This window comes from Bos indicus x Bos taurus, chromosome 19 (genome assembly GCF_003369695.1).
Source record: "Bos indicus x Bos taurus breed Angus x Brahman F1 hybrid chromosome 19, Bos_hybrid_MaternalHap_v2.0, whole genome shotgun sequence".
Lineage (NCBI taxonomy): Eukaryota > Metazoa > Chordata > Mammalia > Artiodactyla > Bovidae > Bos > Bos indicus x Bos taurus.
This window is the reverse complement of record NC_040094.1, coordinates 34,543,000-34,556,755: the sequence shown is the minus strand read 5'-3', so window position 1 is coordinate 34,556,755 and position 13,756 is coordinate 34,543,000. Positions and strand designations below refer to the sequence as shown.

Below are 13,756 nucleotides of genomic sequence, written 5' to 3'. Positions count from 1 at the left end.
AAATAAGTTCACACCCAGGCCCACTTCCTGAGTAGAGCCTTGACAGGTTTTATTTGCCGCACCACGGCCTAGGAGACGGCTGTGCCAACCACAGAAGCTTGCGCCGTTGTGACCTTCCACACATTCATTCCTTAGCACCTCCTGTTTCAGGGGTACGGGTTGGGAGTACCTAGGCTGCAAGACCATTTACTTCGCCTGTCTGGTGGCTAGCTCAGCTCCTCCTGCAGTAACCCTGCAAGGACGTGAAGCCCCAGAGAGACGGGGAAAGCCTGTCCTAGGACCCTGTTCAGCTGTGGATGATTGTCCCTGAGGGAGGTGCCTGTCCTGTCTCAGCTCCGTCTTGTGTTCATTTCCTTCCATCACAGCTCCTTTGCTCTCTCTTGGGGTCCAAACGAGTCCCATTCCTCCCCCGCCTCACAGCCTCTGGAGATCTGCCTTTTCTCACTCAGCCTGGAACACCCGGCAACATCTCTGGCTGCTACGAGTCTCAGAAATGCTCCCCCCGACCTGCCCTTCCTTGTTCTAGGTGCTGCCTTTCCAACAGCACAGCCTATTTAAGCAACTGTTTTGGCCTCAACACTGCAAATGTCTGGAGCCTGCTGAAACCAGCACCCCAACGTCTCTTTGTATCTGCTGCTGTTGTAGCCACATCCCTGCTCTGACCTTTTGCTGCAGAAAGACCTTCTGGGCCCAAGAAAAAGGACTAACACTTGCGCGTCTACACCATCATACTGTCCCCTCTCCCATTCTAGCCTCTTAAGAAGGACTAGGACTTTGGTTGGTTGAAAATCTCACTCACTGTGGATGCGACTTGATGTTAGGCTTTGGAGGCTAAGATGCTTGATTACATCTGGAAATTTTTTACTCATGGGGCCTGGAGACTGGATTTTTCGCGAGGGATTCACACTGTATACATGTCCTGGCTCTCAAGTCCAGGGCGGAAGGGGACACTAACGTGAAGTCTGGTCCATGTCTCCTCCACGTGAACCACGCGTGACAGGGCACGTGTGTCTCTGGACGGGACTTTACTTTGAAAGATGGTCAGTGATGCTCCGTCTGCACTTTTATGCTTCCTGTGTCTTCTCCACTGACAGTATGTCAGTCAGTTGCTTGTCAGAGACACTCAGCTGCTGACAGGTCCTTGTGATCTGACTCAGGTAAACTGCCAAGAGGTGCTTGCACTGGAACACACAATACACAAGCCAGTTAGAAACAAGGAGGGCCAGGCTTCACAGAGCAGGAAAGGAGCGGGGCACACACATCAGGGGCCCGCAACCCACTGCCTAGAACCACAGACCAAGGTTAGATAGGACAAGGAGGTTTTATCAATACTTGGCCTGCTGTTTGGGGCAACAGTGTAGATCCAGCAGGAACAGGTGAAACCAAGTGAAAACCAAGACAGGCTCTTTATGTCAGTCCTAAATTATACTACTTTCTTCCTTGCCCTCAGAAAGCTGTTAACAGCAGTGGCTAAGGTTCTTCAAGGTACAGTGTTGCTAAGAGCATCTCAAAGATTATCTCATTTATATCTGACAGCCCCGTGGGGAACAGGGCTTATCTTCATTTTACACATGTGCACCGAGTCTACATAGGGGGGCTAGTCCTTAACCACTGGACGGCCAGAGCAGGGATGGCGGGACCCTCACTGTCTCTCCTGTCCCTCTCCGAGGCATGATCTGTGCTGGACCTGACACCAAGGGGCACACACCACTCTAACCCTGGACCTCACACTGCGGGGCACACCACTTGGGTTGCTGAGGACCTGGCTCCAACCCTGTCATTTTTCAGGTGAGATCACTGAGTTGAGGCTCCCTGTCAATGGGAAAACCCGCTTGCCACCCGCTTCCTGCCAGGTGTGACAACTGTGTAAAGATGGGGCGGATGCTGTAATTTTCTTCCTTGGCAAGACTGGAAAGATCGCTCCCCGCCCTCAGGTGGGGTAATGGTTCTCCTGTGGACTCAGGATGGATGTGAGGAGGTCTCGTTCCTGGGCTCTTGTGAGATCGGCCGAGGCACCAACATGTTTTGCTGCCCCCGGTGAAAGTCAAGCAAGGCTGAGCACCACGCTGTCCGCGGGCAGTGGGAGAAGCGCCTCGTGGCTGGAGGTGGGGGCACACACAGTTGCCAGTGTCCAGTTTGGCTCATGTTTTTACTGGGCCCGATAACTGCCCAGGTGCCAACTCTGGGGATTACCTGCTGCCTTCCTGAAGCTTCATCTCTGACCTTTTAAATTAAAATGGGAAACTGGCATAGTTCTAAAAATGCCCCTGCGTTTTGGGAGGGTAAAGCCAGAATAGCTGACTGACTGAAGTCAAGGACAATGAACTACCGTCTGTTTCCACACAGAGTAAACCCCATGTAGGGTGCAGAGTGAGGCTCCCAGCGCCCCCTGCCCTGCCCCCTCAGCCATGGCTGAGGCCCACCCGTCCTCACCAGGAGGCTGTCCCCCTTCCGCAGCACGGAGAAGGCGAACGCAGGGCACGAGCAGTAGTGGCAGGAAGCCAGACATGTGTACGTTCTCCCGGAGCTTCCAAGCACCTGGAAAAGGGAGGACAGGTGGAGTCAGGCCTGGAAAGGTGGGCGGGAAACCGCTATTCCCCTTGAGTGCACCTGTGTGAAGGTGCAGGGCTGTTCTCCGAGGGCCTGCCTGCCCACGGGACCCTCCTGCTGCCTCACTGCCCTGCCCTGACACCTCCACACGCAAAACAGAAGCGTCTCAGGTGGGCTGAGCCCTCCACGCGAACTGCTGTTTCTCCGCCTGGGGATTCAGAGGGTTGACTAGAGAGACAAGAAGGCTCCCCGCGCCATGCTTGTTGTTCTCAGCCTTTGTAGTCGTTTCCCAGCATGTGTGTGAATGTCTAAAGCCTCCACCACACTCCTAGCAGGAGTCTGAGGACAGGAAAGGCCCAGTGGGGAGTGGGAGGAACACGTGGAACAGAGACTCCTGTAACGGGGTGACTCAGCTGCCGTGGGGAGTGGCAAGCCCAGGTCTGCCCGCTCACCTAGCAGGACGGAATGAGGGCATGGACTTGGGAGGGCCGGCAGGAGGCCACGTTCAGAGCCAACGGCCTTGCTGTCAGTCAGGGCACACGGGGGACCCTGTGTTTGGAGGGTGGCTGGACAGACCTGGAGAAATGGCTTGTCTCCGTCCTCACCCGCAGGTGCCAGAGACAGGAAGAGGAGTGCTTTGTTCCTACTGTCCCAGTGGAGTAAAGTTACTATCCCAGGGACCTAGAGACCCCCTGCAGTGGGTCAGTGACAGGGAACTGCCCGTGGGGGACGTGCCCCAGGGCCTCACGTTTGTTTCAGGCTCTGAGATGACAATCTACATGGAGAAAAGGAACGTCAGTGCTCCTAGAATTGTTTCCTGTTTTCCTCACACAGGTAAGACTTCCACTGAAAAATAGCAGTGTTGAGTCAGGTGTTGTCTCTCTAGCATTTCGCCTGGTGCAGGCATGTCGCTATGGGTCTTTTTTGCCAAGTCAGGAGGACTCCTTGGGGGCTGCAGGATGACCAGAAGTGGCCAGTGACTGGGTAACAGGACACCTACTGAACCCATTACACATTTCAGCCCCATTACAAACCGGACATTAAGAAAGTCACACCACACGTTTCCAGTCCTGAGACGCTGATGTGTTGTAACTGGTGAGCGCTGGGGGTGCGAGAAGGAACTGCCCTTTGCCGAGGAGAGAGCGTGAGAGCAGACTGGATCCCACTCAGTCCCGCAAGAAAACCCACCAACGTCTGGCAGGGACACCAACAATTCTTGGGTCTCTAAACCATTACCAATGGTTTCTTCTTCTCTCTAGATTTATGGTTAATTAGGCATAAGCCTCTGGGATTCCACACAGACTACTTCCTCCTTATGCTGGGTCCCCAGCCAATTACTCTCTGCCTGAGGCCAAGTAAGTGCCTGGCCACTCAAGGGTGGGGAGAAATTCTGCAGAAGTTCCCTGGCTGGGACTCAGGACATGCAGCTGCCCAGGGCGGTGAATACGGTAAAGAGAGTCACTTCTCAGTTGCCTTCTCTATCTAGCAGTGGACGACTAATGAACCTGATAATCAGGCAGAGATCTGAGTCAGATCTGTTTGGAGCTGGAAACTGACCTCAGGGACTGTCTAATTCACCCTTTGTGGAAAAAACCACCTCTTCTTACAGGAAGTGCTCCAAGCTCGCTCACTCGGAGCCAGGAGTGTCAGTCCCAGAGGGGAGCCTTTACAAAAGTAATGTAGGCAGGATGATACTCAGACCCAGGCTGGACTTGCCCACACCTCCTTGGGAGGAGTCTGCTGCGGCTGCAGTGAGGCTCTAAGGAGACTGGCCCACTGGACGGTCATCCACCCACAAGCAGTTTACTTTATGGCTGTTCCAAGCCCTCAGCATCCACCACAGTGATGAACTGTATACGATTCACCGTTCCCTGAGTTCAGTGCCTCTCGGAAAGAGGCTGATATATCCCTGCCCTGTTACATATAGGCTGACTATGTGACCTGCTTTAGCCGGTAAAGTGTGACTGGCCAGGCAGAAACGTTCAACAACATGGATACCTACGATATCCTGACTTCTCTCTGCTATGAGATCCACAGTGTCCCAGACACAGGCTGCTCCATCGCCTGGGATCCTGGGCCACGAGGTTCTGGATCAAAGCTGCAACTGACTCTTGATGGAGATGGACAGGGAGTGAGACATAAATCTGTAGCTTTTAAATTTAGGGGTCATTGTTACAAATGTAACTTGGCCCCTTCTGACTGATCCAAATGTAACTTGGCATCCCCCTTCCTAGGAGGACTGAAGTTTATCAAAAAGTGACTCAGGTGACAACATGAATGTGACTTCAGGGTAATTACCACCACACCCGGAGGAGGTGAGAATGTTAGATGGTCAACCTATGGAACGATAACAAGGCAACATCGGACTCAACCTTTATCATCTCACAGAACCTCTGAATTAAGCCGAATTCTTTCCGTATTACTATATACAGTGAAACCACTGCAGTTAATTGGAGGATGTCTGTAAGGTTTCTAAAAACTCATTTAATTCAAAGTCCAACACAATTCTAAGAACTTTGCATTTTTATGATAAATAAAGCAACATGACATAAGGCAGAATGTGAATGATGAAAACTAAAACAAGTCACGGTGATCGTGGGAGGAATAATAAGTCAACAATAACTGAAATATTTCCAACACAGTCTTTGAGATTTTAACAGCAAGATCATGCTTGTGTGGGTCAAGTGTTCTGCTGATGTTGGAACTGAGACAAGAGAATCTGAAACTAAAAGACATGGGAAAACTCAGAAGCCCTTTTTGACAAGGGTATGTTAGCTACATAAAACCCAAAAATAAATACACTAGGAAAGAAAATGGAAATCCTTCCTCAGGTACAAACAACATCACTTAAGAGTTCTGATTCTTAATCTATGATGTTCACCAACAGAAAATTCTAATAAGCAGCCTCTTCTGAGTAAATACAATGCAGAAGTTCTAACTGTAGCACTCGGCACTCATCACCCCAGCTTACTTCAGGCAGAAACGCAGAAAGCAGGACGTGCCAGCTGGCTGCACCATCCTATGCATGGAAAAGTGAGTTCATGGGCCAAGCCATCCATGTGCCTGAGAGGCTTTGCTCAGTCACTTGCTAAAAATGAATCAACACAGTCTCAACTCTGAGACAGTCATCATAAGTAAACCAGAACCCAAATGCTCAAAAGTTCCACCTTTCCTGGTCTTCAACAATGACTGGATATCATACAAGAGCTGATGGCCTCTGCTTCTACCCCTTCCACACACAAAATTTTGGAGACCACTGCCAACATTTTTATTTCATTCACAAGATCCCCTTCTCTGAATCCCAGCTGGCTTACCACATCTAACGTGGCTAAACTTGGGGTTTGGGGGGTGGAGGGTCTGGCCCGCTGTTGACATAGAGACAGGCAGGACCGTCTGCCAGCTATACAACCCTGCTGCCGTAGGGGGCTGTTAATTTTCTGCATCTCAGTTTTCAGCAAAATAAATATCTTTCCGGGCTTTTGGTGAGAATTAGCAATACATGAAAGTAATTCAGAGTCTGACAGGAGTCTGATTTGTACTTTACAAACCTGCCTACCTTAAGGTCCGCTTGAACTAAGGTCCAAGTAAACTGCCCACATTGAGCACAATGTGGCCTTCGTGAATGCTTCCAACAACAGTTCTGACAGATCGTTTCTGTTAGATGAACCTTGACATGTGAAAGGACCTTAAAATGCATTTTGGCTTTTGCTTGTAAGCAAGAGACAAGGAACAGGGTGATCCATGTAGTGTCAAATGACAGAAAGGGAAAGTTGGCTGTGACTATCAGACCTGGGCAAAGAGCCTCTCTGGATCATTGCTGGTTCCACATGCTGCTCCCAGGTGGGGTTAACCGGCCACATCTTTCTGATTCTAACTATTCACACTCTCATTTCACTAAGTTGGGTCAAGTCCTTTCAACTGTCCACCAGCTTTCATACAGATTCATGAAAACGTTTGTCCTAAGGGGATCTGGTTGAGATTACTCCACCTCCGGGTTTCTACCTGGTAAACACGCCTCCCGCTGGGCGAGGATATTAAGGTGACAGACCGGCGGTCAACTAGGTCCAAGGCCTGGACGGCTGATGAGCCGAAGACAAATTTCAGCCTGGGAAGGAGAGGAGCCTCAGGTTAGATGGACTGAAAGCCACCGCTCTGACTCGACCCGAAGGATTACCATCAGCAGCTTCTGAAAATTTATTTTAATTCGGAAAAAAACGTAATACAGCAAAATCCCACATAATCAACCACCCAGAATAAATGTTAACATGTTGTTTATAAAGAAGCCTCTTTATATGTCAGAGGTCTTCCTGTTCTTCCTCAATTTCTTCATCCCCAAGGCAACCATATGCATTTCATATTAATGTTTTTATATTTTACTATACATAGTACATACGTGTATGTGCATACACACACACACATACATATATACATATGGTGATGTTTTCTAAGTTTAAAATATGAACAGTATATTCTGGGCTTTTTGGGCAACTTTTTTTCCCATTCAGTGTGCTTCTGAGAATGATGCACATATATACGTGTGTGTGTGCTCACGTACATATATGTATATACACAAATATATATTTTAAAATTTAATTTTTGGATAATATTCTAGTGTATGTACCTAGTACATCTTCTTTCTTAAATACTCTTAGCCTCTCACTCAGGAAACAGGCTCCCCCAAGCACTGCATGTGTAAGAGTTGTTATTCAAGGGCCAAATGTCCTTCTCTTTCCATGTGTTACTAGTGTAAGAGCTACACCTTTTAGAACGATGTCAAAATACAGTGGCACTTAGCACAATAAGGGAGTGCCTTGTACTGTCAAGTACGGTGCTGGTTATTCACTTGAGACAGATTTTTAACAATCACATCAATAAACTATTGTTCCTAGCTTAGTAAGAATATTTTCTAAAAAAAAAGAGTTGATGTTGAAAGAACTGGCCTTTAAAAACACACATTAGTAGTTTATAAAGAATCCCAAATACAAAAGGATATATACTTACGATAACAGATGCTCATCGGGAACTGTAAAACAGGAATGGAAAGTAAGTGAATTGTGTTAAACCAGTGACCAGAGACAAAAACATTTTTCAAAGGCTCTTATAGCCAAAAAGACTTATGTGTATGATGGTGAACTGAACCTACTCATCAAATTTTACTCCTCAATATTCCACTAAACAATAATAAAAGAATTTTCTAAAATGCATAAACTCTCAAGGATGAGGACAGGGAGAAACACAGCTAAGACATGTTTGAAAATTATTTACAAGACCTGAGAAAACTGAAACTTAAGCTAGTAATAGGTGAGCCAAGCAACATCCTGATTTACACTTCAGACTCTAGTACCCTCACTCCCTAAAAAAACAAAAAAAAACCCTCCTCCAGAAATTGGTGGCACCAGATGGCTCTGGAGTGGGAATGAAGCAGGAGGGCTAAAATAAGACTCTGTGAAAGTAAGTTTAAGAAGTTGGAAGGTAGTAGAATAATACTTTAAGATGTCTGAGGAAATATTTCCAACATATAATTCAGTAACACCTAGCCAAACTATTAAGTCTCAGGACAGGAGAATATGTGCTCTATAAAATAAGACAGTAAACTGAGAAAAAGAAAATTGTACGGTATACTAAACATTAAGGCCCAAAGTAGGTTAAGGGAATTCCCCAGATAGTAATGGTGGGGGGAGATCTCAGGAGAGCACCCTGGAAGCTCTAGGAGAGGAAAATGAAATGGACAAAACACCTCAGCATCTTGAGTAGAGGATTTAGAACACTGGTAAGAGTTTGAAGTTGAATTATGGATGTGTGTGACTAACACTTAGCCGTGTTTGACTCTTTGTGACCCCTATGGACTGTAGCCTGCCAGGCTCCTGTCCATGGAATTCTCCAGGCAGGACTACTGGAGTGGGTTGCCATTTCCTTCTCTAGGGGATCTTCCTGACCCAGGGATCAAACCTGGGTCTCCTGCATTGCTGACAGATTCTTTACCATCTGAGCTATAAAGAAGTTATTGAACTAGGAATAAACATATAGAAAAGTAAACAACCAAACAAATGCAATCATGACAGTTTTGAGAGGAAGCAAAAAGTTACAGTAAAGGAGAAGTAGTCATCACTTCCTACATGGCTCAGCTGTGACTAGATTTTTACATCATCATACAAGTGTAAACTCAGAATACTGATCTAAAGCAAATTATCGTCGGAGGAGGGGGCTCAGGAAGAGTGTATGACTGTCTAAGAACAAACATTTTTAAATAGCAGAAAATGGCTCTGAAAAACGTGAATAGGTGATAGTGGTCTCTATGAGCCCCAAGCCTCAGGGGCGCCCCCTTCAAGACTCTCACACTGTCCTCTTCACACACAGCCCTTTCTGGCAACCACTGTTTGAGCTGTCAACAGACTGGCTTTCCCCCCAAGCTTTTTGGGATTAGAGGATGTTCGGATACCTGGCTCGTCTCATCTTTTAAGCACATGTACTGCTTTAGATTTAACTGAAATGAGAAAAGTTGGCTTCCTGCTCTCAATTCTTAAAAAACAGTAAGTCAAGGTAAATCCTTTTCAAAGTGCGGTCCTTTGCAAACAAACGCCGCCCAAGTGAACCAGCAGGGGCAGTCCTGAGGCCTAACCGATGTATTCGATGGTCATTCAGATGCCGGTGGCGCAGCTCAACGAGGACGCGCTCTGGGCCCGTGCGTTTGCGGCCAGGGAATGCGGGAGCCTGGTCACAGAGCATCCTCTGCTGGTCAGAGGAATAAAGGCACAGCCACAGCGTCCGGACCCCTCAAGTCCTGCGTCTGCGGCCCTGAAACAGTCACTCGTGCACAGAGGTAAGGAGTGGAACCGTTTGGAACAAACACAGACGGCGGGAAGGAAGGGCTACAAGCGAGTAGAGAGGGTGGAGACCTCCCCAGTGGGCCCGGACCCCCAAACCCCGTCCCGCCGGCGCCGCCTCCCGCGCCCCCGCCCGTACTCGGCGCGCCGTCCCGCACAGCCGCCGCCATCTCGCTCAGCAGCTCCTCCACCACGGCTGGTAGCGTGAGAGGACCAGTAGGAGCCGCCATGGCAGGTCCCCCGTTCTCCGGGGCGGGGGAGGAGGGCGAGGTGACGTAGACTTGCGTCCCGGCGCATGCGGGCGGCCCGGCCAATCGGCGGGCGTTCGGCGCCAGGGGCGGGACTTCCGGAGCCCGTGGCCGCAGTGCGCAGAGGACGCGCGGGCGGCCATGTACCGGCTTCTGGCTGTGGGTCTGGCCCGAGGTCTGTTGCGGGTGGCGGGACGGCGGGGCCGCTGCCACCCCGTGTGCCTGTTGCCCGGGCCGCCGGGAGCCCGGGCGCCGCCGTGCCGAGGGGCGCCGCGCGGCCGAGGCTCGGGCCTGGTGCCGCTGCTGGCAGGTGAGGGGTGCGGGGCCGGCGGGCTGGGGGTGCCGGGCGGGCCGGGCTGAGCGTGGTGACCTCAGTGCCCTTTCCTGCAGCGCTCGCCTGGTCCTCGAGGCCCGCGGCGGCGGAGCAGGAGCGGCGGGGCGCGGGCGGGGCTGCGGCCGGGGACGCCGAGGCCGAGATCATCCAGCTGCTGAAGCGAGCCAAGGTGAGGGGCCGCAGCGCGCCCCCCGGCTATGGGGACCCCGGTGGACGGAGTCCTGGGGTCAGCGCGTCGGGCGCAGGTAGAGGCGGCGCTGCGGGCTGCGAGGTTGCTAGCGCGGGGAGAAGTGCGCACAGGCTGAGGGGAGCGGGGCGGGCCTCCTCTTCCTGAACGTTTTCTCCTTTTCCCGGGGTACCGGGCCTCCTCCTTTGGGCTGACCACCGCCTCATGCCCAACGCGTCCACCCGAGTGCCCACACACGGCGGGTGCGGCCCGCGTGCCAACTCTGTTTGAGGCTTCAGCTGACCCAAACGAACCTGTGGTCTTAGGCATCTCTCCGACCCCTTCCCTCAGTACCTCTTTTCTGTAGTCTGCCCCGTTTTCCTGCCTGGACGCTCCATAGTCATTCTGAGAACTTGTGGTACCTAACTACCACCTCCCATATACCGAGAATCCAGCAACGAATTTTTGGATTTTGCCACCAAATCCAAAATGCTTCTCAAACCTGTCGCCTCTTCTGTGTCTCCTGAGTCACCCTGGCCACGCTGCTACAGCCTGCAGTCTTGTCTGCCCTGTTGCCCCCTGCCATCCAGGTTTGACAGCAGCTGGAGCGATCATTTAAATGTAAATCAGCTGGTGTCATCCCGTGCCCACAAGCCTTGATTGACCCGTCACAGCGTTTGTGGTAGAACCCAGACTCCTTGCCCTGGCTGGTGAGACCTGTGATCCTACCCCCATTGCCTCCCTACTTGGCAGTAACAGTCACCATCCTCAGTTCACATCTGTTCACTTTCATTGTTTGAGTGGTTCTTGAAGATCCGTCATCTTCAGCCTGTAGCACCTTCGGTCATTCCCTGCTCTCTGGGTCAGTTTTTCCCCACAGTTCCTTACTTAGTTGGCTGTTTCTCTTCCTTTTTACCTCTGTTTAACTGTCTTGACTCCCATTTGAAGGAAACCCCTTGTTCCTTTCTCTTGCTTTCCTTCACAGCCTGTATCATTGGTTGTGATTGAGCCCACCTGTCCTGCAGGAAAGAGCGGAGGAGGATGTAGGGCCAGCAGCTCCGTTATAAGAGTTCGTGAAAAGTGCTCACGATCCTGCTGCCTATGTCTGTCAGCCAGTGTGCTATATCTGTGGCCATGCGGAGCTGCAGGGGAGCCCCTCTCCAGTCACCACTGCAGACACCATACCTTTGCACAGCAGGGATTCAATAAGTGTTCGAGGAATCAATGACTAGCTTCCCTCTGTGTACTGGGACACGTAGCCGTACTTGTTTCTGTCTGGTGGTGCGTGTCTCTCTTCTTTTCGTGTTTCAGTTTCTTTTATTTTGTTTTCTCTTTTCAGTTCTGCATCATGAAAGATGAGCCAGAAGAGGCAGAGCTTATTTTGCATGACGCTCTTCATCTTGCCCACAAGAGTCACAACACAAAGGCCATCGCTTACACTTATGACTTGGTAACTTCTCTGACCAGTCTGAGCCGCCGCCAGTGGTGCAGGAGAAGGGCTGTTAGTGTTCCTGATTAGTATTCCTGACCTGCAGGATGTCTTTCTGGGTTTTGTTTTTACTAAGTTTTCTTTAGCTTTCAATTTTTATTACCCTTGGACTGTCATGTATAAGAAACCTCAACCCCAGACCGAAAAGAAACAATTATCATTAATATTTGTGTTCTCAGTGGAGAGTGGATCTAGAATTGTTACCATCAAAGTCTGCGCGTACTCTCACCCCATTGCTGGACTTTGCTTCTAGCAGATTAGCAACAGTTCCTGGCCTGTTTTTTTAGATAGAAGGTGAAAGCAAAGGGGAGTTTTCAGTGTAAAGATTTTGAAGTAAGTGGAAACACAATGCTTTAAACTGAAAAAACAACTTAATCTGCTTTCAGATGGCGAACTTAGCATTTATAAGGGGTCAGCTTGAAAATGTAAGTAAATCATGTTGTGAATTTGTGAATGGCTAGCCTCTAGACCTCTGCTAGCTAGACCTCTGCACATAAGGGTACAGGCAAAGCTTCTGTAACAAAGAGACCCCAAGATAAAGTGACTGAAATAAGAGGGAAGCGTATCCGTTTAATGCATTAATCCAGAGGCGGCTGAACCCTGAAGAGGGGTGAGCACTTATACCCCATGAAGTGACCCAGGAGCCCAGGTTCCTTCTAAGATGTGTTCTCGCCTGAGTACGAGCACTGGCTCATCTCCAGCTGTGGGCAGGAAGAGGGACGGAGGGCCAGCAGAGTCCTTGTGAAGTACGCTGTTGAAGCTGTTCGTGTAAACTGCGTGCATCTCTTGGCCGCAGCCTCCTCATATGATCACACATGAAGTGCAAAGGAAGGACCCTTGACCTAATGGAAACTGAGGAGACTGTACCGGAAAAGATGGGGAGGAGAGTGACTGTTAGGGCTAGTTTTCAGTCTCTGCCACAGTGGGTTTAGGTGGGAAGTTGATCTCTGAAGCTGGTTCTACACATCACAGAGTAGTTTTCAAGGTGCCCAGGGGATGTGGGGTCCCAGTATTTTAGTCTGTTTTTCCAACAAAAGGTTACCTTTCTCTCTATGTGTGTTTTTCAAGGAATGCTGCCTTAGACTAGTACTTAGAATGTAGGGTCATTTAGATATGGGGCCCAAATAAAAGAAAAATCTCTTCCTTATGCTTTTAGGCAGAAAAACTTTTTAAAGCAACAATGAGTTACCTGCTTGGAGGGGGCATGCAACAGGTAAGGACATTACATAGTATTGCACCCTAGCTGAGGAAGTTTTCAAAATAGCCCCCACATGTGTTTTGACCAAAAAGTTGGGATTTTCCTCCCTAAGACCAGTATAAAAATTGCCAGTCTTTCACTCATGCAAAAGCGTGATGCCTGATTCCTCCAAAAGCATCAAGACTATGGCTTTCAGGGTGTAGTCAGTCTAGAAATTAATCTGAAATACTTCATGTGGAAATTTTATTTGTTATGAACTTCCTTTTTCTTTTCCCAACAGGAAGACAATGCAATCATAGAGATCTCCCTAAAGCTGGCCACTATTTACGCTGCTCAGAGTAGGTAAGTGTAGTCGGAGTCTGGGTGTGGGAGCAGCGGTGGGTGAGGGCTGTGGGTCAGAAACTGACCCTGGGGTGTCACAGTTTTCATCCTACTAATCACCTGGGTATCTAAAATCTCGGTTGTCACACTCCTGGTGTCCCATCTCTCATCTTTGAGATCTTGAGCCTTTTCCAGTCTTGCCCCTCCTGAGTCCATTAGCGTGCCCGGTGGGGCCTGCAGCCCTCATCCCTGTGGCTGCACTGTGACAGGCCTGGTCACGTGTTCTGTTCCTGATTGAACTGGGAAGTCGTTAGAACCTTAGTTTTGCCCTTCCTAGGAGAGCTGGGTGGAGAAGGAAATGGCAACCCACTCCAGTATTCTTGCCTGGAGAATCCCAGGGATGGGGGAGCCTGTTGGGCTGCCGTCTATGGGGTCACACAGAGTCGGACACAATGGACGCGACTTAGCAGCAGCAGCAGGAGAGCTGGGAGCAATGCAAGAGTGGCTGGGGGTGGCATATTTTGCTGGTGGAAGTATCAACAAAGCGGGAAGTTAGGTACAGGTTATGTGATGAGAGAGTTGCTGTGAGAGGGTGTCACTGGCTCGTCCGGTGGGCGGTTTTAAGG

The 13,756-nt window shown here is 49.8% G+C and overlaps 2 protein-coding genes across 8 annotated transcripts in view; one reads left to right on the top strand and one right to left on the bottom strand.

Moving 5' to 3' along the window:
* Positions 1-24: 24 nt before the first annotated feature.
* Positions 25-9,645, bottom strand: ZSWIM7 (zinc finger SWIM-type containing 7). The gene is made up of 5 exons (XM_027519470.1): positions 9,514-9,645; positions 7,552-7,573; positions 6,553-6,655; positions 2,434-2,538; positions 25-1,181 (listed from the first exon to the last, which is right to left on the bottom strand). The coding sequence occupies exons 1-5, from the start codon at positions 9,602-9,604 to the stop codon at positions 1,065-1,067; spliced, it is 438 nt and encodes a 145-aa protein (XP_027375271.1). The 5' UTR covers positions 9,605-9,645; the 3' UTR covers positions 25-1,064.
* Positions 9,223-13,756, top strand: part of TTC19 (tetratricopeptide repeat domain 19) — a 29,672-nt gene continuing 25,138 nt past the window's right edge. Inside the window, exons 1-6 of one of the 7 annotated variants that reach the window (XM_027519458.1) lie at positions 9,223-9,370; positions 10,013-10,125; positions 11,462-11,572; positions 11,998-12,036; positions 12,768-12,824; positions 13,090-13,151. In XM_027519458.1, the coding sequence (XP_027375259.1) occupies positions 11,471-11,572; positions 11,998-12,036; positions 12,768-12,824; positions 13,090-13,151 (260 nt within the window). In that variant the 5' untranslated portion in view covers positions 9,223-9,370; positions 10,013-10,125; positions 11,462-11,470. Of the gene's footprint in view, positions 9,371-9,719; positions 9,933-10,012; positions 10,126-10,177; positions 10,202-11,461; positions 11,573-11,997; positions 12,037-12,767; positions 12,825-13,089; positions 13,152-13,756 lie in introns of those variants that run through there. The other 6 variants (XM_027519456.1, XM_027519455.1, XM_027519451.1 and 3 more) reach the window with 6 other exon arrangements.